The sequence below is a fragment of the Myotis daubentonii genome, chromosome 3 (genome assembly GCF_963259705.1).
Source record: "Myotis daubentonii chromosome 3, mMyoDau2.1, whole genome shotgun sequence".
NCBI lineage: Eukaryota > Metazoa > Chordata > Mammalia > Chiroptera > Vespertilionidae > Myotis > Myotis daubentonii.
In genome coordinates, this window is record NC_081842.1 from 162,710,789 (window position 1) to 162,734,257 (window position 23,469).

General features: G+C 39.6%; 1 protein-coding gene across 8 annotated transcripts in view; it reads right to left on the minus strand.

Annotated features, from left to right (window-relative positions):
* The window catches only part of NEXN (nexilin F-actin binding protein), a 42,742-nt gene extending 20,327 nt beyond the window's left edge, over positions 1–22,415 (minus strand). For 2 of the 8 annotated variants that reach the window (XM_059689099.1, XM_059689100.1), the window contains exons 1-4: positions 22,160–22,413; positions 8,790–8,868; positions 6,487–6,565; positions 6,254–6,402 (exon numbers count right to left, since the gene is read on the minus strand). In XM_059689099.1, coding sequence (XP_059545082.1) covers positions 6,254–6,402; positions 6,487–6,565; positions 8,790–8,868; positions 22,160–22,320 — 468 coding nt within the window. In that variant the 5' untranslated portion in view covers positions 22,321–22,413. Of the gene's footprint in view, positions 1–6,253; positions 6,403–6,486; positions 6,566–6,756; positions 6,949–8,789; positions 8,869–21,543; positions 21,680–21,772; positions 21,837–22,159 lie in introns of those variants that run through there. The other 6 variants (XM_059689101.1, XM_059689097.1, XM_059689103.1 and 3 more) reach the window with 6 other exon arrangements.
* Between the last annotated feature and the right edge of the window lie 1,054 nt (positions 22,416–23,469).

Genomic DNA, 23,469 nt, shown 5'->3' on the forward strand with positions numbered 1-23,469 from the left:
TATATCTATTTTTATATTTTAATAGTTGATCAATAGTTGTGTTCAGAGTAATTTGCTTTGTTACAGATTTATCACACTGATTTGCCATGTAAATGGTGAACGTTTTATTGAATGATGTATTATACTAAGAAACAATTTACTGGATCTAAAATGAAATAACTACAAAATTATTTCCTTTCGAAAAGATGTTAACAATTCCTCTACAAATCACAATCTCTCAATAAAAAGTTCTAAGAGATATGATGAGAAGCCAGACATTGAGAGTATTGGGAAGAATTTCACTCAGCCTCCCTCCTGACTCAGGAATCCCTCCTATAGCTTTTTAAAAAAAATTGATTGATTTTAGAGAGAAAGAAAAGGGGGGGGAGAGAGAGAGAGAAGGGGAGAGAGTCACCGATTTGTCATTCCACTCATGCATTCATTGGTTGATTCTTGTATGTGCCCTGACCAGGGATCGAAGCTGCAACCTTGGCTTATTGGGATGACACTCTAACTGAGCTACCCAGCCAAGACTATAGCATTCTTGAATATGGACGCGTACAAGTGGATTTTTCAAACAAACATTAAGACTCTTCTTGCCCTAGGCTGTTTGGCTCAGTGGAGAGAGTGTCAGCCTGTGGACTGAAGTGTCCCAGGTTCGATTCTGGTTATGGGCACATGCCTGGGTTGTGTACTTGTTCCCCTGTAAGGGGTGTGAGGAGGCAGAGATGATTTTCTCTCATTATTGATGTTTCTATCTCTCTCTCCCTCTCCCTTCCTCTCTAAAATCAATAAAAAAAAATTTTTTTTAAAGAAAAAAAGATTCTTGACTACCTATATCATACTTTACTACTTATATTCAAAGAAAGATTAATTGTATTAGATATGAGCAGAAAATGTACTTAATTAGGATTTTAAATTATTTGCAAGATAAAAATTGCTATTAGTAGTTCATTTCGTTCTATCTAAATATTCTCAAATAATTAAACATGCCAAAAATTTCATTAACCAAGACTGTATGGCACCCTGCCACATAGTATCAGGGGTTACTGAGGTGGTTCTCTTTCATGATTATATTTTATTTCCATCTCTGAGTATCCTATGTATTCATCATGTTCAAACTCACATCTTCAACATACACATAGTTTTTCTTTGAGAAACCACTACCTACATATTCAGTGCCTGAGGTTACGATGGATCAGTGCTTTTTTGAAAATGGACAAGACTTAAAAGAAGTACACTAAACAATGTGCATACTCATTGTTTGCTACCAAACACCCTGTATTTTAATTGTATATTTTATTATAATGCTATTACCTTATTTTATACTGTATACAAATGAAATTACATATATATTATCTTTATAATCTACATATGTAAAAGGCTAATATGCAAGTGTCCCCTTGGGAATTCCACCGGGAGACTGGGAGTTTGATTGCTCACTATGATGTGCACTGATCACCAGGGGGCGGCGCAGAACATGTTTCTATCTCTCTCAATAGTTGTGTTCAGAGTAATTTGAGGTGACCAGCAGCAGCGGCGGGGCACTGAGGGAGCAAGGGAAGGAGGAGGCAGGGAGGCAGGGGGAACCGCATGGTGGCGGCGTGTGGGTGGCAAGGGAAGGAGGAGGCAGGGAGACAGGGAAGGCGGGAACCTGTTTGGCCCTGGTCACCAGCCAGGCCTAGGGACCCTACCCATGCACAAATTTCATGCACTGGGCCTCTAATATTATAATTGTATTCCCTTGTGAAATTTCATTGCAAAGGTATACTAGTCTTTTATGGAGGTGACAGGGGCAAAGTATATACCATCCTTTCCTCAGATAAACAGGTACATAGTCATAAAATAGAGGCATTTTCAATTGTTGCCTATAATTCATCTGGCATATATCATTAACTGCCACCATGCAAGTGGTTATTGGTGCCATAGAAGTGGTTATTTGCAGAGTCTAGGTAAATAAATGTCTTTGACATGCAAATATGGCATATGCTTTGCTTTCTTTGTCATTTTTCTTTTTAGAAAGTAGCAGAAGCTGAAAAAAGCATAGCAAATAGACTTAAGGCACTTAAAGAGTAGGCCAAAAAAAAAAAAAAAAGCCAAGTACAATCTCACAATAACAATGTGGTTTTTTTTAAGAGATAATATACTATGAAGACTCTGTTACAATATTTGTTAAAATACTGATGAGAAGAGAAACTAAAATGGTTCTATAATATTTTATCTATATGTATTATTATTTAGGTAAAACATTAGGCATGTATAGCCACTTACTCTGTACCAAGCACAGTTCTAAGTGCTTTACATTTATTAACTCAGGTAACCTTATTTACAACTCTAGGAAAATAAATACCATTATTATCTCATAAAGCTCAAAACATTGATCATCTCTTTTGATCTTCCAGTATAGATCTGGTTTAGCACATCTATCTATACTAATAAAAGGGTAATATGCTAATTAGACTGGATAGACAGGACATCTTCCAGATGTCCTTCTAGACCAGCGGTTCTCAACCTGTGGGTCGGGACCCCTTTGGCGGTCAAACGACCCTTTCACAGGGGTCGCCTAAGACCATCCTGCATATCAGATATTTACATTATGATTCATAATAGTAGCAACATTACAGTTATGAAGTAGCAACGAAAATAATTTTATGGTTGGGTCACAACACAAGGAACTGTATTTAAAGGGCCAGAAGGTTGAGAACCACTGTTCTAGACAAAGCCATGGTGACAGAGGCCGAGGGAGAGGCGGTTAGGGGCGATCAGGCCAGCGGGGAGATGTTTAGGGGCATCAGGCTGGCAGGGGAGAGCGACTAGGGGTGATCAGGCTGGCAGGCAGAGGGGTTAGTGATTATCAGGCAGGCAGGTAGAGTGGTTAGGGGCGATCAGGCAGGTGAGCAGTTAGGAGCCAGCAGTCCCGGATTGCAAGAGGGATATCCAACTGCCGGTGTAGGCCCGATCCCACAGGGATCCCTGCGGGATTGGGCCTGAACAAGCAGTCCGACATCCCCTGAGGGGTCCCGGATTGGAGAGGTGCAGGCTGGGCTGAGAGACCCACCCTCCATGCATGAATTCCGTGCACTGGGCCTCTAGTAAACAGTATAACTGTCTCTGTCATCTATTCAACTATATGACTACAGATTATTTATAATGTAAAACAAATATCAATATATTAAAGAAATTTTTGTGATCAACCAGTTCTTTATTTAAAATATAATTATTACTATTAGAACTGTAAGTTTCTGTCATAATAATTAATATTTGAGAGATTAGTTTTTTCTGGACTTAATATATTCTTGAGTATTTCAAAAATACCAGCCTCTTACTTCTCATGCTCTTAGCTAAAATATACAGAAATTCGAAGTTCATTAACAGATTATATAAAATCACAGTAATAATACTTTAATTCTCATTTCTCCTCTATGGGCATCAGTTGTATAAAGGAAACTAGAGGCCTGGTGCATGAAATTCGTGCACGGAGAGGGTGGGTCCCTCAGCCCAGCCTGCACCCTCTCGCAATCCGGGACTGCTGGCTCCTAACCACTCACCTGCCTGCCTGCCTGATTGCCCCTAACCACTCGCCTGCCTGCCTGATTTCCCCTAACCACTCTGCCTGTCTGCCTGATCGCCCCTAACTGCTCACCTGATTGCCTGATTGCCCCTAACTGCCTCTGCCTTGGCCCCCACTATGGCAGCTTCGTCTGGAAGGATGTCCAGAATGATATCCGGAAGGTTGTTCAGCTGTCCAGTCTCATTAGCATATTACATTATTATTATTATTATTATTATTATTATTATTATTATTGATGGCTGACATACATTTGCTCCCCGCTCCTATTACCATCCCCAACTTAAAAAAATTAAACTAGATAATAATACCATTTTTTATTAGATTTCCAGAACATATTTTATTTATTTATTTATTTATTTATTGTTAATCTTCACCCAAGGATATTTTCCCATTGATTTTTTAGGGAAAGAGGGAAAGACAAAGAGAAAAACATCAATGTGAGAGAAACACATTGATTGGTTGCCTCCTGCACAAGCCCTGACCAAGGGCCTGGGCCTGGGAGGAGCCTGCAACCACGGTATGTGCCCTTGGCTGCAATCAAACCCAGGACCCTTTCGTCTGCAGGCCAATGCTATATCCACTGAGCCAAACCGACTAGGACTAATAATACCATTATTAAATAAAATGTGATTTAATTGGTTTCAAATTCTTGAGTAGAAAGATATGCTCATTATGCCTTAGTGTTTGATAATAACCAAGTATTTACTGATTGCTGTTAAAAGACCAGCATTTTATTAAGTGTTTGTGGATAGCTTATATGTGAAATTGTTTTATATCTATACTAGAAGCCCAATATCTATACCAGTATATCTAAACTGGGGTCCCTCGGCATAGCCTGCGTGGATTGGGTCAAAACCGGCAGTCCAACACTGCCTGCCGCTCCTGCTTATCCCGGCACTGCTGCGTCTGCTACTGCCGCCGCTAGGTAGGTTCACTGCAGCTTTACTGACGTCTCCGGGCTGCGACGGCCAGCCGTGAGCCCTGTGTCTGGCTCCCGTCTGTCAGCTGAGCAGCGCTCCTGCTGTGGGGGTGTACTGACCACCAGGGGGCAGCTCCTGCATTGAGCGCATCATAGCTACTGGTCGTTCGGTCACTTAGGCTTTTACATCTACACTAATAAAAGAGAAACATGGTAATTGGCGTACGACCGCTACCCTTTTCATTGGCTAATCAGCAAGATATGCAAATTAACTGTCAGCCAAGATGGCAGCCGGCAGCCAGGCAGCTTGAAACTAACATGAGGCTTGCTTGCTTCAGTGACCGAGGAAACCAACGTTCCCCGCCTGCTGCTGCAGGCCTCTGAGCTGGCAGTTTGAAACATTTAAAAAAACAACAACCCAGAAACCAGCTTTCAGCAAGCTGGGATCTCAGAGCTGGAGTTATACATTGTTTCGATTACCTACTTTTACCAGCAGAGGCCTAAGAGCTGGAGCCTCAGAGCTAAAGCTGGCCCAGAATTAAAAAAGAAAAAAAGGAGCGGTTGGGAGCTTCCATCACCCGCCAGCCTGAAAACAGCCCTCAGCCCCTCACCCAGGCTGGCCAGGCACCCCAGTGGGGACCCCAACCCTGAAGGGTGTGTGACCAGCTGCAAACAGCCCTCAGCCCCTCACCCAGGCTGGCCAAGCACCCCAGTGGGGACCCCAACCCTGAAGGGTGTGTGACCAGCTGCAAATAGCCATCATCCCCTCATCCAGGCTGGCCAGGCACCCCAGTGGAGTCGGGATCAGCGGAACCGAGAGGCCTCCCGGCACAGGGATCAGCGTGACAGGGGGCAGCGCCCAAACCCCCCGATCGCCCTGCAGCTCTGTGTGTGACAGGGGGTGGGGCCACAACCTCCCTATCCGCCCTGCTCTGTTCGTGACAGGGGAAGGCTCCCCAACCTCCTGATCAGCCCTGCTCTGTGCCTGAGGAAGGCTTCCCAACCTCTGATCACCCTGCGGCTCTGTGTGTGACAGGGTGCGGCGCCCCAACCCCCTGATGGGCCCTGCTCTGTGTGTGACGGGGGCAGTGCCCCAACCCCCTGATTGGCCCTGCTCTGTGCGTGACGGGGTGGCACCGCAACCTCCCCATTGACCCTGCCTTGAGTGTGACAGGGGACGGTGCCCCAACACGCCAATTGGCCCTACCCTGAGCATGACTGAGGGTGGCATCACAACCTCCCAATCTGCCCTGCTCTGTGCATGAGGGGGCGGTGCCCCAACTCCCCAATTGGCCCTGCTCTGAGCCCGACCAGGGGCTGCACCTAGGGATTGGGCCTGCCCTCTGCCACCCGGGAGCAGGCCTAAGCCAGCAGGTCGTTATCTCCCGAGGGGTCCCAGACTGCGAGAGGGCACAGGCCGGGCTGAGGGACCCCCTCCGCCCCCCCAAGTGCACAAATTTTTGTAAACCGGGCCTCTAGTATATAGATAAAATCCTCTAACATGTCAAGAAAAATAACCAATGTGGACAGTGTAAGGAATGTGGATGGAAGGGTAAGATGGTATATAACAAAAAAAAAATTCAACCTTAAAATAGGCACATTCTGCCCTTAGCCTTCTAGGCATTTGATATTAAATATTTGTGGTTAGGATCTTGTTTTCAAGGTAGCTACTATGTAATAGGTTCATGTTACATTAAAATATTTTAATTAGGCAGCATAATGATTAGTTTTGCTCTGTAAAATCAGTTTCTAAAGCAAATACTAACTTAATATTTAGTTTATACCTGCTCAGCCCTTTTTGCTAATTCACGTTGTATCTTCCTCTTTTCTAACATATCCTGCTCAATTCTGCGTTTTCGTTCCTCCTCTGTTCTCTTCCTTTGTTCCTCTTGTCTTTGTTTCTCCATTTCAGCAAATCTACCTTTAACAGTTCCTGAGAATAGATGAAACATGCTTGATACTTTGCTGTTTTCCTTCTTTACAATTTCATTTACAATTTACCCTTCAAGTGTCTTACCTGTTAGCTTGGGAACATAAGCTTTATCTACTTTAGAAGACACCTCTCCCTCTTCATCAGAAGCAAGCATTTCTTTAATCTAGATGGTTAAATTAATATGAACATGTCACAAATTTAGACTAAACCACATTATATGCAGAGTTGGAAATTAGTTTTTAAATACAGAAAATTATCTTAATTATGGTTAATATGAAACATAGTAAATGTGAATAATGAAATGTAAATTAATAAGATGAACATTTGCACAATAGTAAAATAAAATAAAATAACCTCCTGTTTTCTCCTGTTCCATTCTCTCTCTCTAATATATTGTTCTTTTCTTCTTTGCTTTTCGTCTCTAGATCTCCTTTGATTTCTTTCTTCCCTGGCTCTCTGCATGGCTTCAAACTTATCCTTTACATCACCTTTGCCAAGTTTTGGCACATAGGTTTTTGGGACAGGTTTAGATGAAGAAAGCAGAATCTTCGTTAGAATAAAATAAAGAAAAGAAAGTTGAAAAAAATAAAGGTAGGAATAAGTTAGGTAAAGATAGATCAGAATAAGCAATACAAGAAATACTTGTTGAAACAGAAAATAGAAATGAGTTTGAAACCTTTATTTTAACCACAAGAATCTGATTATATACTGTCTGAAGTCTAAATCTAAAAAAGGAAATTATAGAAAATATAAGAGTAAAATTTTATTAATATATAGTACAAAAGTTCCATCTTGTAAGTGCATTCCACTGAAGCTGAGGGCTAGTAAAATTTATAAATTGAATACTGGATTCTAATTTAAAATAACCTGTATTTTACCAACCTATTCCCATTGCTTGCTTAAAAGATACCCAGACTTATTTTTTAAAATATATTTTTATTGATTTCAAAGAGGAAGGGAGAGGGAGCGAGAGACAGAAATATCAACACAACAATGATGAGAGAGAGCTACCAATCATCTGGCTCCTGTACACTCCCCACTAGGGATCTAGCCCCTAACCCAGGCTTGTGCCCTGACAGAGAATTGAACCATGACCTTCTGGTTCAGAGTTTGACTCTCAACCACTGAGCCACACTGGCCGGGCACCCAGACTAATTTCAATAAATTAGATGAAGTTGAAAATAAAGCAAAAATTTAGGCTTTAAAGTTTAATTCACACATTAATATTCTTGCTTGTTTCCATATCTAATATGAGTTAAACTTAAGTCCAGTCCTTTATTTCTCATTTGCACCTGAGATGTGCAGGGTCGTTGTGCACAGGCAGAGACGACTTATATTGTTACTGCCCATCCAGAACTTCTATAAACCAACATTAAAAATGTGTAAGAATGTCTGGCTGGTGTTGCTCAGTGGTTGAGCATCGACCTACGAACCAGGAGGTCATAGTTTAATTCCCAGTCAGGCCATATGCCCTGGTAGTGAGCTTGGTCCCCAGTGTGGGGTGTGCAGAAGGCAGCCGATCAATGATTTCTCTTCTATCATTGATGTTTCATCTCTCTCCCTCTCCTTCCTCTCTGAAATCAATAAAAATATACTTTTTTAATGTGTAAGAAAGCTGTCTCATTCCAAACAGGATGAGCTCTATAGGAACATTTCCAAATGGCAAAAGAGCTTCCCAAAACTTTTCCTCCACTATAAAACCTAGAAAGCAAATTATTTTCATCATTTTTAAAAATTAAGCTGATCTCTAAAAGAAGTTTCAGTAAATAAAGCTTCAGTTCTTACTTAGAACGCCAAACCCTTTCTCCTAAGCACTAATGACAAATTGCTAATTAATCCGGCATACCCAGCCCCTATTTATGTACTTATGGTGTCATTGGCCATTTAAGGTTTTATTACGTTTATAATTTAGGGGCATCACCAAATTTGGGGTTGGATTCTTCTTACTACAACTCTCCATAACTGCAGCCAAGAACCAGAAAATGGCTGAGAAGTTTTATTGCAGCTTCTGGAGGAAGTGCTAGTAGGGACCCTCACCTGAGAGTGAATTATTGCTAACTCCTGAGAGTGCAAGTCAAATCCGTCTTTTTAATACTGAAAATATAACTTCTAAGACTTAACAAGATATTAAAATTCTACTTGAGATACTTCCCATCACATCCACTTTACTATCATTCACAAATTTAATATTCATGATTCTTAGATTGGAACCAAAGCAAAACTACGGGACCCAAGACCAGCCTGTGAATTTCTTATGATTTCTGTCTTGACACTATGTTGTTATGAATTTGTCAACATGACCTTTTCACTGAACAACTGCCCTTTCAGCAGTTCTACAGTCAACCTTAGGTTTCCCCCCTACTTCTTTTTTAACTCTGGAGACTTACCTCAGCCTTTTGGGAAATATCATTCATGTTTGCTCTATGTCGTCTTGGGGTGATTATGAAGCTTTGTTTATTTTTGCACCTGAAAAATATTAGTATTGAATAAGAATTTTAATGACTTAATTTTTAAAAATATGCTATGCATTTTTGTAAATATTAATAGTATGTTCATTGCTCCTTAAGAAATACTGACATTATCCAGGTAAGTCCTAAATTGTGATAACTCTTGGTTTATTTCCCCAAGATTTAGGGTAGAGAAGGTACAAGATGCATGGTATTAAAAGATTCTTTGTAAGCGTATGGCCCAAAATAGCTTGTGACTATAGCTAGTGCATTTGCAAAGAATTTGTATCCTGCAGTTATTAGGTGTATTATTCTATAAATATCAACCAGGTCAAGGTGGTTGATAGTGTTATTGAAATTTCTGTCTTCACTTTTTTTTTTTGGCCTCGTTTTACCAGTCTTCAACTATGTGGAATTGTCTATTTCTTCTTTTAATTCTGTCATTTGTGTCTCATATAATTTCAAACTCTCTTAAGTGCATATACATTATGATTTTAATATCTTCTGTTAGAATTGACCCTTTCATCAGTATGAAATTTCTGTCTTACCTCATTGCCTTGAACTTATCTGATATTAAAATAGCTACATCAGCTTTCGTAAGTTTAGTTTGCATAGTATATCATTTTCTAGCCATTTATTTTCAACCTACCTCTGTCTCTACATGTGAAGTACATCTTTTGGATACAGCACATAGTTAGACTTTGCTTTTTTAAAAAAAATCAATTCTGATATTATCTTTTAATTGCAGTGTTTAGTCTATTAACATTTAATGTAATTATTTATATGAATGGACTTAAGTCTACCATTTACTATTTATTTCTTATTTCTCCCCTCTTTTTTGTTCTTTTATTTTTTTTTCTTGCCTACTTCTGGATTAATTGAATACTTTTCAGAGTTTTATTGTAATTTATTTATTGTAATTTATAAAATTAAAAAATAGCTTTACTAAGTTACAGTTGACAGACAATAAAGTACACTTTTTAAAAGTGCACAATTTGATAAGTTCTGACATATGTATGTATTCATGACACCGTCACCACAATCAAGAAAATGAATATATACATTATTCCCAAATGTTTTCTCAGACCCCTTACTTCCTTCCTCTTCCTGCCTCTCCCACCCCACACCCCCAACCCCAGGCAGATATGCTTTCTGTCACTATAGATTAGTTCAAATTTTTTATAAATGGAATTATATAGTATGTACTTGATTGTCTGGCTTTTTTTCACCCAGCATAATTATTTTGAGGTTCATCCATGTTGTTGCATTTGCCAATAGTTCATTCCTTTTTATTACTAATTATTATATGCCACAATTTGCTAACCATTCATCTGTTGATAGACATTAGGGTTGTTTCCAGTTACTGACTATTACAAATAAAGCTGCTATGAACATTCATGTACAAGTCTTGAGGCAGCCAATAGATGTTTCTCTCTCATCGATGTTTCTATCCCTCTATCTCTCTCCCTTCCTCTCTCTCTAAAATCAATAAAAACATTTTTTTAAAAAAAAAAAAGAAATGTTTTGTAGTATACAGTGTGCGGGTCTTCCATATCTTTTGTGAGATTGATCCCTAAAAAATTTTCACATTTGTTGTTGCTTTTGTAAATGGTGTGTTTTTAGGTTTCAATTGATAATTGTCTGTTGCTAGTATATAAATACATAATTTATTTTTGTACCATGATCTTATATCCTGCTACCCTGCTAAAGTAAAATTATCAATTCCATTGGGGTTTTGTTTGTTTTAGATTTCATTAGATTTTCTACATAGATGATTGTATCATCTGTGAACACTTTTTCCTTTCCAATCTGGATGTCTTTTATTTCTTTTTGTGGCCTGATTGTACTGGCTAGAATTCCCAGGACGGTGTTAAGTAGAAGTAAGTGAGAGCAGGCTTCTTTGCCTTGTTCCTGATCTCAGGAGAAAAAATTTTCTCTCACCAATAAGTATGATTTTAGCTATAGATTTTTTCTTAGATAAACTATATCAGATTAAGTTCCTTTCTATTCCTATTATGCTGCAGTAATTTCAGGAATGGGTGTTGAATTATCTAATGCTTTTTCTGTGTCTATTAAGATAATCATGTGGTTTTCATTTTTATTATGGTGAATTAATTTATTTATTTTCAAATGTTAAATCAACTTTCCATTCCTAGGATAAACTTCATTGGTCATGATATATTACCCTATACATCCTGATAAATTCAATTTAATAAAATTTTGTTAAGAAGTTTTCCATCCACGTTTGCGAAGGATATTGGTCTGTAGTTTTCTTTTAAATATTTTTTTTATTGATTTTAGAGAAGAAAGGAGAAATAGAAACATCCATGAGAGAACCATCAACATTGATTGGCTGCTTCCTGCAAGTCCCCTGCTGGGGATCAGCTTGCAACCTGGGAATCAAACCAATCACCTCTTGGTGCATGGGTCAGCGCTTAATCTCTGAGCCACACCGGCCAGGTGGTTTGTAGTTTTATATTCTTGTAATACCTGTGTGATTGTTCTATATTTTTGTATTGATTTTAGAGAGGAAGGGTGTGGGGGAGAGAGATAGAAACATCAATGATGAGAGAGAATTATAGATTGGTTGCCTCCTACATGGTCCCTACTGGGAATTGAGCTCAAAACCCAAGAATCGAACCATGACCTGCTGGTTCATAGGTTGACCCTCAACTACTGAGCCACACCTGTGTTTGTTAACTGAGTAATACTTCTCTCACAGAATGAGTTGGGAAGTATTTTCTCTTCTTTAATTTTCTGTAATAGTGCATGTAGAGTTGGTATTATTTTTTTCCTTAAATGTTTGCAAGAACTTCCCAATGAAATCATATGGGGCTAGTTTTCTTTGTGTGAGGAGATAATATGATGGGGTGAGTGGGTCTCGATTCCATGTAACTATTAACAAAGTGATAACTGTTGTAGTTTAATGGGCCAGTGGGTGCTTATACATTACTAATAACAATTACTAATAGCCCTGGCCAGTTTGGCTCAGTGGATAGAGCGTTGGCCTGAGGACTGAAGGGTCCCAGGTTAGATTCTGGTAAAAGGCACATGCCCAGGTTGTTGGCTCGATTCCCAGTGGGGACTGTGCAGGAGGCAGCTGATCAATGATTCTCTCTCATCATTGATGTTTCTATCTCTCGCTCCCTCTCCCTTCCTCCCTGAAATCAATAAAAATATATTTAAAAAAACAATTACTAATAAAAGCAGGCCATGCTTGGATGAAAGTATGTCATTAATCAAGGTTTACAAGCAATCTACTTCTACATGCCTGAGATAAAATAACAATTAGCTCTAGTCCTATTCGCTTATCTGAGCCATTCTATCATATCTAGAGTTACCTATCAGATATTTCTTCTTGTATAACAACAAAATCTACCCTTAATACTCATAGTTTCCCAAACCTTAAAGTTACTACTGGTTTATTTTTCTATATCTCCTACATTTTAATAGATTGTCAAGATTGTGAATGTTGCTTTCAAATTTGTTCTTACATGTTCACTATTTCCACTGCCCCCATTCTACTATAAGTCTTCACCTCACATTTTGATTGCCATAATTTGATCATAAGACTTAAATCCAAGTTCCAACACTGTTGCTTCCTAGTTAGGATTAGAAAAGATAACATGTGTAATGACTCTAGAATAATATCTAACATTAGTAGGTATCAATAATTTTGAGTCATTTCATTACTCCTGGTGTCCCTCACTACAATGTACCCTCTTCAATAAAAACCTACAATTCCCTGCAAGTGAGCAGGGAACCTTTAAATTCATTTGTATCATTTAAGAGGAATACCAAAGGGTAAGAAGAAAATTTGAGCAATCTCATATGGGGATTGATAATTTTAGCTGAATTAATTGGCCAGATGAACTTCAAGAAGACTTTTTTCCTGGTAAAATGAAAGAAAATTGTGTGGCTTGGAGACAATAAAGAATTACCCTTTCAAAAATAGTCGAGAGAATAAATGAATCAGCTAGCTCTCTTCATCAAATTTTTTTTAAATCTTCAAATTATATCTTGACTTATTTATAGAATCCGAATGAAATAAGATTGATCTTTAAACTTTACTGAGTAAAACCACTTAGAATAGTTCTTTAAATGTCATTTCAGTATTTTGAGCTCCGTTTTTGAAAGTCTGTGAAAATTTGAACAGTACTAAACCTTAACTTTTTTGGTTAAAATATAAGCAAGTGATCCTTTGCTGATAGTTGGCTCTGTTCTACATTTTGAGGTTAAAAGAGTTTTAGCAAAATACATGAGCTTTTTATGTTATGGAATTGTTTTTTAAGGTCTAGATTACAAACCAAGAGGACTCATATCTCTTAACTAGCTTTATGTTAGAGAAATTAATTTTAATATCAAGCAGATAAATAATTATAGGATTCCTTTATAAACAGTTTTTTAAAGGTATGACTCTGGCTGGTAGAAACAACAGTGTATTCCAACTGTTAACTCAGTTGTCTTTCTGTGCTAAACCAAGGTTAAAAGTATAAATTTGACTACAGTTGGTTTATTAGCTTCACAGGAAAGAATTCTATTCCAGTGTCACTGATTGTATTGTCTAATCTAAATCCACCATCTCACTAACACACTCCTAGATCACAATATGAAAAAAAAATAATGATGAAAATAATCCAAGCTAACATTTATTAAGCCTTTACTGTGTGCCAGGTAATGTGCCAATTTACTCCCCACAAGAACCCTTTAAGGAAATTCTATTATCAAACCCTGTCTCAAAACCAAAAAAAAGTCTAAGCCTAGTAATTTAAAATTTCTTAAAATATTAGTACAAAAATAATGTCTTAGAGTTTATCTAATAGGATTTGAAGTCTTCTGTAAATTATTACAGCTGGGAAAAATCAAGTGACTTGCCTAAGACCACACAATTAATGAGTGATGGACACAGGATAAAAATGGGCAGAGTTTGTCTACAGAGTCTGCACTCTTGCCCATTGTATTATGCTGATGCCAAGAAAACAGTACAACTGGTGTGTGTGATGGGGATGGGGGCGTAGTTTATAAGGCTTTACTTATTAGTGTAATCAACAGAACATTAATGCAATCATTTGAGAACCACAATTCTGAGCAGTAGAAATATGTCCGAAGCCAAAAGCCATGATTGATAGTATTCTCTGTATTTAGTGAATTTATCATCTTTTTCTGGCAACTAACTGACAGTCGATCATGGTGATGGGTAACTGAGAAACAGACATTTTGCCTCTGGTGAGCAGCACAGAGTTTTTATTTAAGCTACTTTATTTCCTTTTAAATGGATACATACTAGCAGTCATTCTCTTAGAATTAACTTGGAGTTAGACAGAACACAGACTTAGGTTTTTAAATGATTCTCAGGTACTAAACGCAATGCAGCTATCTCTGATGGTTGTGATTTTAGAATTCATTGAGTGAATTCATTCATGCTTAATCAAGGTAGGGGCTGTTTTGATATCTGATTATTAAAGTGTCCAAGTCAGTGACATGCACGTAGCACTCCTATTTCTGTAAATAATGAGAGTGAAGAATGAAGAAACAGTATTCACACATATGTCATTCTCTTGATTAAGAAAAATACTGATATGTCTCATCATTCTGTTAAATTGTCAAAAGTAGAGAAGGCTTCTGAATTTCTTATCTAACAGAACATTATTGAACAGAACAGGACATGATTTAACGTTATTTAACATTAGATACTCTTAGAGCAACCAAATTCACTTTTAGTTGTATAATGGCAGTGAGAATGTGAGTTTTATGAAGGCTTTTGAAAGAATTAACTGATTCCAAGACATGGACTTTGAAATGTTCACAATGTAGCTGAATGTTATACATTTTAATGAAGCTCAACACTAAATTATAAATCCATCATGGAAGTTTTTGTGGGAGTCACAGACACCAACCTTTAGTTAAGGAATGGAGCCATAAGCTCTCCAAACTGCAGCTGAAAATATTCAATTCCCTTAAATCCTCTCCTTTTTGTCTCCTATGACCCTCTCTCCACCCTCCCTCCACAATGCCCTAAATACTCATGTCCTTCCTCCTGGAAGGGTATTACTCACCTTCTACTCTGCCAAAGATGCCTCCCTCTCTTGTATCAACCAACTAGGGACCATGCCTTGGACTAAATAGCTGCTCGATATATAAATGATCATAATTATTTGTGGTGGCATGTGGATTATGAAATAAAAATTCAGAACAAATGATATATATAGGTTTAATCTTGTCATAACTTTTCATAAACCCCCTTGCATACAAAAATTTACAAACTTTTTCAATTTGATAAAACATGAATTCAAAATAATTTGAGCCCAGCCGGTATAGCTCAGTGGTTGAGCGTCCATTGACCTATACGCCAGGAGGTCACCAGTTCGATTCTCAGTCAGGGCACATGCCTGGATTATGGACTCAATTCCCAGTGGGAGGCATGCAGGAGGCAGCCTATCGATGTTTCTGTCTCTCTCTCCGCTTTCCCTCTCTCTCTCTCAGATCAATAAAAACATATTGTAAAAAATAATTATTTGAAATCATCCAACTTTTGTTTGCTTAAGGACCTTTGTAGCAAAATATTCAGAAATATATATATATACACTGAGTGGCCAGATTATTATGACCACCTGACGTTTGTAGGCAAATTAGCTATAATTTTGTGCTGAAGTTGCTAGAGGGCCAGATCATTATAAATAGGGAAGCAGGTTGTTTACCACGACAGTAGAAGTGATTTTTTCTGAAGATATTGGTAAACAACGCGATTTAACAGCCTTTGAATGTGGGATATATAATATACACTGAGTGGCCAGATTATTATGACCTGACGTTTGTAGGCATATTAGTCGTACACTGAATTTTATGGAATATGGAAACCGAAGGCCTGTTCAAACACCTTTGCTGTCTGCAGTTACCAAGATAAAACGTCTTCAATTCACACAAGCACACAAGGATTGGACGGTCGAACATTGGAAAAAAGTCATGTGGTCCGATGAATCATGTTTCCAGTTGCATCATGCAGATGGCAGAGTGAGAATTTGGCGGAAACAGCATGAAAACATGCACCCCACATGCATGAGTACAACCCCTCATGCTGGTGGGAGCAGTGTTATGGTTTGGGGCATGTTTTCCTGGCATGATTTGGGCCCTTTAATTCGTGTGGATTAACGTCTGAATAGCACAACACACCTAAGTATCGTTGCTGATCAAGTTCATCCTATCATGTTGATGGCGTATCCCAATGGAGAAGGCTTCTTCCAACAAGACAATGCGCCATGCCATGGTACTCGTATTGTGCAGGAGTGGTTTCAAGAACATGAGGGAGACTTTACCTTGCTTAGGTGGCCCCCACAATCACCAGATCTCAATCCAATTGAGCATTTGTGGGACGAAGTTAAAAGAGCCATCAGGCAGCTGGTTCCACAACCATCAAATCTCACAGAACTGGGCTGTTCTATTCATCAGACATGGTGTCAGATTCCTCGCATCACCTTTCAACATCTCGTGGAGTTAATGCCAAGAAGAATCGCTGCAGTATTGAAGGCAAAAGGTGGCCCAACGAAGTACTGATGGGGTGGTCATAATAATCTGGCCACTCACATTCAAATATATCCCACGTTCAAAGGCTGTTAAATCACATTGTTTGCCCATATCTTCAGAAAAAAATCACTTCTGTCCTGGTAAACAACCTGCTTCCCTATTTATAATGGTCTGGCCCTCTAGCAACTTCAGCGCAAAATTATAGCTAATTTGCCTACAAACGTCAGGTGGTCATAATAATCTGGCCACTCAGTGTGTGTGTGTGTGTGTGTGTGTGTATATATATATATATATATATATATATATATATATACACACACACACACACACACACACATATATATGCATATATATAAAATCTCCAACAGTAAATACTGATTAGTACAAACTGGCATAGCAGTTAGTGAGACAAGCTTTAAAAAGTTTTTGAAAATGACCTAATTGGCCTGATAAAATGTTCCAAGAACAGAACATACTTTACTTTTGGGCTGTTATAAAATAATTGAAGTTCAAGCTGTCAGACAATATGTAAGTCCCATAGTAGAATGTAATATAAAGTACAAGAGATCTATGTTAAAATATACATGCTAATGTTCCTATTATAGAATTTCATTGAACCTATGTTTGACCTCTAAACTGTCTAAATTTAGTTAACTTTTCTTGACTTTTAGATGTGCAATTTAAATATTTCAAGAGCAAATAATGCAGGAATTAAGAAAATAATTTTAAATTATAGCTGTCATTTTCAGTAACTGTTTCATTGTGTGAATAATGTATTATCTAGTTTCTTAAGGAGAACAGAATTGTCAGGAGAGTGACAGCTTTAAGTCTACATCAAGTATATTCTTTGTCTTAACTTTTAAGAAGGTTTTAGATAGAACACTTAACTATACACTACAAGTAATTGTTAAAACCTACCTCTTTACAGTCTTTGGAACAAACAACAACATTGTTTTGAGCTTTATAAAATGTTTGTCTACATTTTTATTATATTTCACTTGTATTACAATATAAATTTAAATATAACTTTATGATTTAATTAATGAAGGTGTAACTTTATACTTTAAAATTATATTACAAAACCTGTCATAAACCTCATCACAATTCAAAAATATGAGATTACATCCTATTCTACCTATTTGACATAGTGAGATTTTTTTCCTTACTCATACACCATTCCTTACTGATAACCAAGACTCTTATTTTCAACCTGCCTTGACAATCTTCTGTATTAATAATATACAATACCTTGCATTCATATGACTGTATGTGGTATTTTTCAAAGAGCACTCACCTACTATGAGCCCCTGAAAGGTCAAAACTGCTCTACTCTGTTCTTTTTTTTTTTTAATATATTTTATTGATTTTTTACAGGGAGGAAGGGAGAGGGATAGAGAGTTAGAAATATCAATGAGAGAGAAATATCAATCAGCTGCCTCCTGCACACCTCCTACTGGGGATGTGCCTGCAACCAAGGTACATGCGCTTGACCGGAATTGAACCTGGGACCTTTCAGTCCGCAGGCCGATGCTCTATCCACTGAGCCAAACCGGTTAGGGCTACTCTGTTCTTTTTATTTTTTAAAAAATCATTACTGTTGAAAGTATTACATATGTCCCCTTTTTCCTCCCATTGACCCCTTATAGCCCGCCCCGTCTACTCTGTTCTTTATCCTTAGTGTCTCACACAACAACTAGGACACAGTACAAACTCAATTCATATTTGAGCAAGTGAATGGAGGACAAAGAAATAACAGGACAATTGTCTGATCTAAAAATCAACCCAAATAAAACGTATGATTAATATCTCCAATAGGAGGGCCTATGATGAATGAATAAAAATGAAATAATAGAAAATAAAATGGAGTGAGCTTACATTAAACTAGATATGAAAAACCTGAAAGTTAGGGCTCCAGGAAGTTGGCTGATTACAGATTACTACATCTATTACTACGCAAATGGATGTAGTAATCTGTGGAGGAGACTGTGCCTCTCGGCAAGTGGAAGAAGGCCTTTCAGTGAAGGACATAGCTGGGAATGGGTGCGGTGGGGAGACAGAATAGTAGCTAACTCCTTTTTGTGGCAAACCTCTGGGGGTCTCTCCCAGAAATATCTCCTCCATGCTTTCTAAAATCCCACCAGTTAAAATATTTTGTTTTAGTTAGCTATGCATGGTCCCTTTCAACTCAAACTGACTAGCAATTAGTGTCAACAAATGTTAACTTCTTCCCATTCCTATAATAGTATTGTTTAAGAGAAGGCTGGCTAATCTAAATATATCTATGACATTTAAAGTCCAGGTTCCTAATGCCAAGTCCCGCAGACTTCCCTTCATATCATGACTTCAGACTTGCCCTCATACTGACTTAGACTAGGGTCAGGTAATGTGAGTGAATGTTAGTAGTGTCATTGATAGGTAATGTAAATGAGTGATGACTAAGATATAAAACAACAGGGAATGGTGGAATCTGTGTGAAAAAGAGAGTGTGCACCCTGTCTGAGTGGGGAGCCACTGCTTAGTCCCAGCATATTGTTGCAATGAAGAAATGTGGACTCTGTTTTGCCAACTTCTTCCAATTTTTCAAGAGAGGCTGGGAATCCATATTTTAATATAAAATGTACCAAATTTTAAGCATGTCTGTGGCTGAAAGTGGCTTTTGGGCTGCCAGTTCATGGCCCCTGATCTAAATAAACAGGAAATGGAGACAAATGAGAAGCCCATTTTTGTTTGTTTGTTTGTTTTGTTAATTTTTAGGAGAAGCCTATTTGGACCAGAAAGAGGGAGGCAGAGTCAAAGGGGAGAAAAGGACAGACAAGAGGCACAGAAAAGAAGGTGGAAATCAAATTTCGCCAACCTCAAAACCTGACTTAGGGAGCCCCTATCTACCTGTCTTTTAATCTGAGAGCAAAAAGGAAGTGATGACAAGAAGGAAAAAAAGGGAAGAGAAGGGAAGAGAAAAAGAACTAGCTATTGAACACTTACTAGATGGAAGATACTGCATCCGATGCTTTTACATATGGCAAAGCAAGAAAAAAAATCATACTCATAGGGAAAAGAGGGAAATATAACAAAATCATAAAAGTTGGTGTGTCAGATTTTGATACCCCCTTTTCCATTCTTCATAACTTTTAATCATAACTATAGTATGGTTTATTATAACTTCATAATAAAAAACAAATTTTACTAAAACAAATTAATTGGATTTCTGGATAAAGATCCACCCATCCTAGAGTTTAAAAAGTATACTACCATAAGTCAAGCCGAATTGTGCCCTATTTAAGTAGAAAAAGAAAATACAGCAATTCCAAGTATATGTTATATGTAATTTCCAATTATAAAACCAGAAGAAAGAGAACATGAAACTATACAAGCGATGTAGATCACAGATTGATTAAATAAGAGCAGATATATGTGAAATTGTTAAGCATGTTGTAGATCATTTTCCCTCAAATTACAGACTGCCATGATGTGCTTGTGTGTGTGTGTGTCTGTGTGTGTGTATGTGTGTGTGTGTGTGGCCTACATACTATAAAATGTACTGAGTCCTCTCTTCTGTAAAAACTTTCAGACATCGCCCATCTGTTACATACTTTTCTACATTTACTGCATTGTTTTCTTTCATTTTGGCATGTATTTTTTTCTTCCTTTTTTTTTTTTATTGATTTCAAAGAAGAAGGGAGAGAGAGAAAGTCTCCTGCATGCCCCCTACTGTGGATTGAGCCCACAAGCTAAGCATGTGCCCTGACAGAGAATTGAACTGGGGATCTCTTGGTCCATGGATGGCGTTCAATCCATTGAGCCACACCAGCCAGGCTAGATATGTATTTTTATTTAAACAATACTTTTATTTGTCTTTAGGGTGTTTCAAAAATAACAATACATTTTATTTTTCTAAATGAAATATGTCATCCCCAGCCACTTGGGTTCTAAGGAATAAATCCCCAATTAATCTCTCCCAAATATATATATAGTTTTCATTTTATTCATGAATGAAACCCTAACCTAAATACTTAGAGTGTAGTTTCAGGGGGAAATTACTGTTCAAGAACCTAGATAATACATCCCTCTGTTAATACTAAATATGTTCATCTCAAGATGACATACATTTTCACAATGATCAGTCTTATATATCAGATTTTCAAAAATAGCACAGATTCATTGTAAGGTGAATAGGAAAAATTGCTATTTCAGTTTTGAATGGATTTGAAAGTGTGAATCTTCTATTAAAGCTGAATTACAATAATACTGTACTGCAGGAAACTGTATTTAAACTAATTTTTTGTGGTTTTGCGTAGGGCTCTTTAAGGGAGTTGTTGCAGATAAATTATAGAATTGTACACATTTTTTCTTTCAATTATTCCAGTCAAAATATAAAATATCTTCAAAAAATAGGGGCCTAATACCTGTGAGGAAGAATCTCAACTAACTACATTGAATAATCAAAGTTCACTTATACTAAATATATTTCAAAAAAAAAACACCTGTCCCTAAATTTGATTTATTATGCATTTTCCCCCTTATCATACCTCAAATCTCAAAAGAACTTCAGAGACTTATGTGTATTCTGAGGTTTTTTAATATGGAAGCAATTTAACCTGTAGGAGGATTAGGGGGAAAAATAAATGTGGCTCACTCAATGTTGCGTGACTAAGAGACTAAGATGGTGTAAATACTTAAGCTTATTTAAACACACTATCCAACACATAGTTATGTTGTGACTTGAAAGCCAATGGGTCGGTTACATGAATTCATTAACAAAATTTAGCTGATGAATGATGCTCCCATTGCTTTCCTCAGGGAACGAATTTCTTTCTTATAACGGCTTACTTCTTTTCTTTACCTGCCTCTTTCCCAAGGACAGACATTTTGTTAGGACATGGCCTTATGCTATTTTTACCTTGTTCTTGTTTCTCTCTCCGTCTCTCTCTCTCCCTCTACCCCCCCCCCCCCCGCTCCCCCAGCTCTTTGTTCAAGTTATGGACCTTTAATAAATATAAAATGAAGATCTCAAAGCCACTGCAATAATCAAGTCATCTCTCGACTTGTTATTTTCTTTACAAATGCCAACAATAATACATTTTTAGCATTTGTAGAGCGTTTCACAGTTTACACAACTGGAATGGTTTGGCGTTTTCAAAAAATATAGACAAGGCAGGTTTCAAGAGGTAACTACCTGATTCACTCCAACTTCTCCTTGCACAACCCCCTACATCGCACCCCGGACGGAATCCGAAAAAGAATCCCTTGGCAGGAGCGGTGGGGGATAGGCTGTTAAATCACACTTCACGCCCCAGCGTCCGCAGGGACCGATCAGGAATGATCTCTCCGAAAAATGACATGCACAGCTGGCGAGATGGAGGACGCGCCCGGGGGACGCGGCGGGGGACGCCCCTGAACTTTACCTGCCTGGACCCCACGGGTAGAGCACAGGGACTGGTACCCGCCGCGCGCACGGAGGCTCTTCCCCTGCAGGAGTAGAGAAAGCACCCGAAACTCAACGAACAGGGTGCAACGGCGCTGAAACGGCGCGGCGGGGCAAGGAAACCGCCACCGGGGCCGGAGGCCAGGGGACCGTGAGAGACAGTGAGGCTGACCCAGCTCCGCACTCGGCCGCGGCCGCCCTGCGCGTCGGAGCGAGCCCGGTGCGCTCGGGGCCGCGTCGGAGCCCGGCCAGAAGCCGGGCGCGGGGAGCGTCTCCCTGTCCACACCCCTCCCCCCCGCCCCGCTCCCCCGGGAGACCCGACACCTCCGCCACCCCCGTCCCACGCTCCCCCCGCCACTCCTCTCACCCTCCGGGAGCTGCGACCAGCGATGGCCCTCGTAGCGCGTGGAGAGGCTGCGCGCGTCCTGCGCCTGGGAATGGACGAGGGTCTGGGCGCCGCCGCCGCCGCTCCTGCCGCCGGGAGCCCTCTGGCTGTCGCCGCCGCCGTCTCCAGCAGCAAGTTTCCATAAAAGTCCTGGTGCGCAGCCTGTTCCCGCATTCCAGGCGGGCCCAGCGCCGGCAGCAGCTGTTCCAAAACACAAGGCCAGTCCCCCCAGCCCCCCCACCCCCGCCGTATCGCCCGGAGAGGGGTGGAGAGTCGAGGAGGAAGGCCGGCGACGGGGGCGGTGGCTGCCAACTTTCCGCCAGAAGCCGCCTGTCGCCGGGCTCTGGGTCTCTAAACTGACCCTTCACCTTGCGTCGGCCTCCACCTCCCAGGGGCAGGGAGGCTGCCTTCCCGGTGAGAAAGGGGCGATATTGGAAAGGAACAGATAACTAGGCCGCGCTGGCCTCCCGCTGCCCTCAGCCGGCGTGCCCCGGAGCCTCCTTCTCGCAGCTCCTCTTCCAGGCCAGCTTTCTAAGGCGGACTGAGAGCAGAGGGCAGCAGCCCAGGGACCACTTTATCCTTGGTTGCTCCCCTTTTCTTGGCTCTGATCTTTAACTCCAAAGAGAGTGGTCGATATAGAGAAGTGGAAGAAGAGAAGGAGGGGGAGGAGGAATAAAAGGAAGTAATTACATTATCTTTCTTTAATTGAACCCAGTCATCTCTGGCCTTTCTAAACCTACATAAGGGTATCTGGGAATCTTAGCACCGAACGACCTTTTCTTTTCTTTTCTTAAAATATATTTTATTGATTTTTTACAGAGAGGAAGGGAGAGGGATAGAGAGTTAGAAACATCGATGAGAGAGGAACATCGATCAGCCAGCCGCCTCCTGCACACTCCCTACTGGGGATGTGCCCACAACCAAGGTACATGCCCTTGACCGGAATCGAACCCCGGACCCTTGAGTCCACAGGCTGACGCTCTATCTACTGAGCCAAACCGGTCAGGGCCCGAAGGGCCTTTTCAACCTGGACCACAAACTTGTCAGTTACTGGTGCAGCCACTGTGGAGAACAGTATGGAGCTACCTCAGAAGACTAAAAATGGAACTCCCATTGGACCCAGTGATCCCACTACTAGGAATATATCCCAAGAAACCAGAAACGCCAATTAGAAAGGATATATGCACCCCTATGTTCATAGCAGCACAATTCACCATAGCTAAGATTTGGAAACAGCCTAAGTGCCCATCAGCAGATGAGTGGATTAGAAAACTGTGGTACATCTACACAAT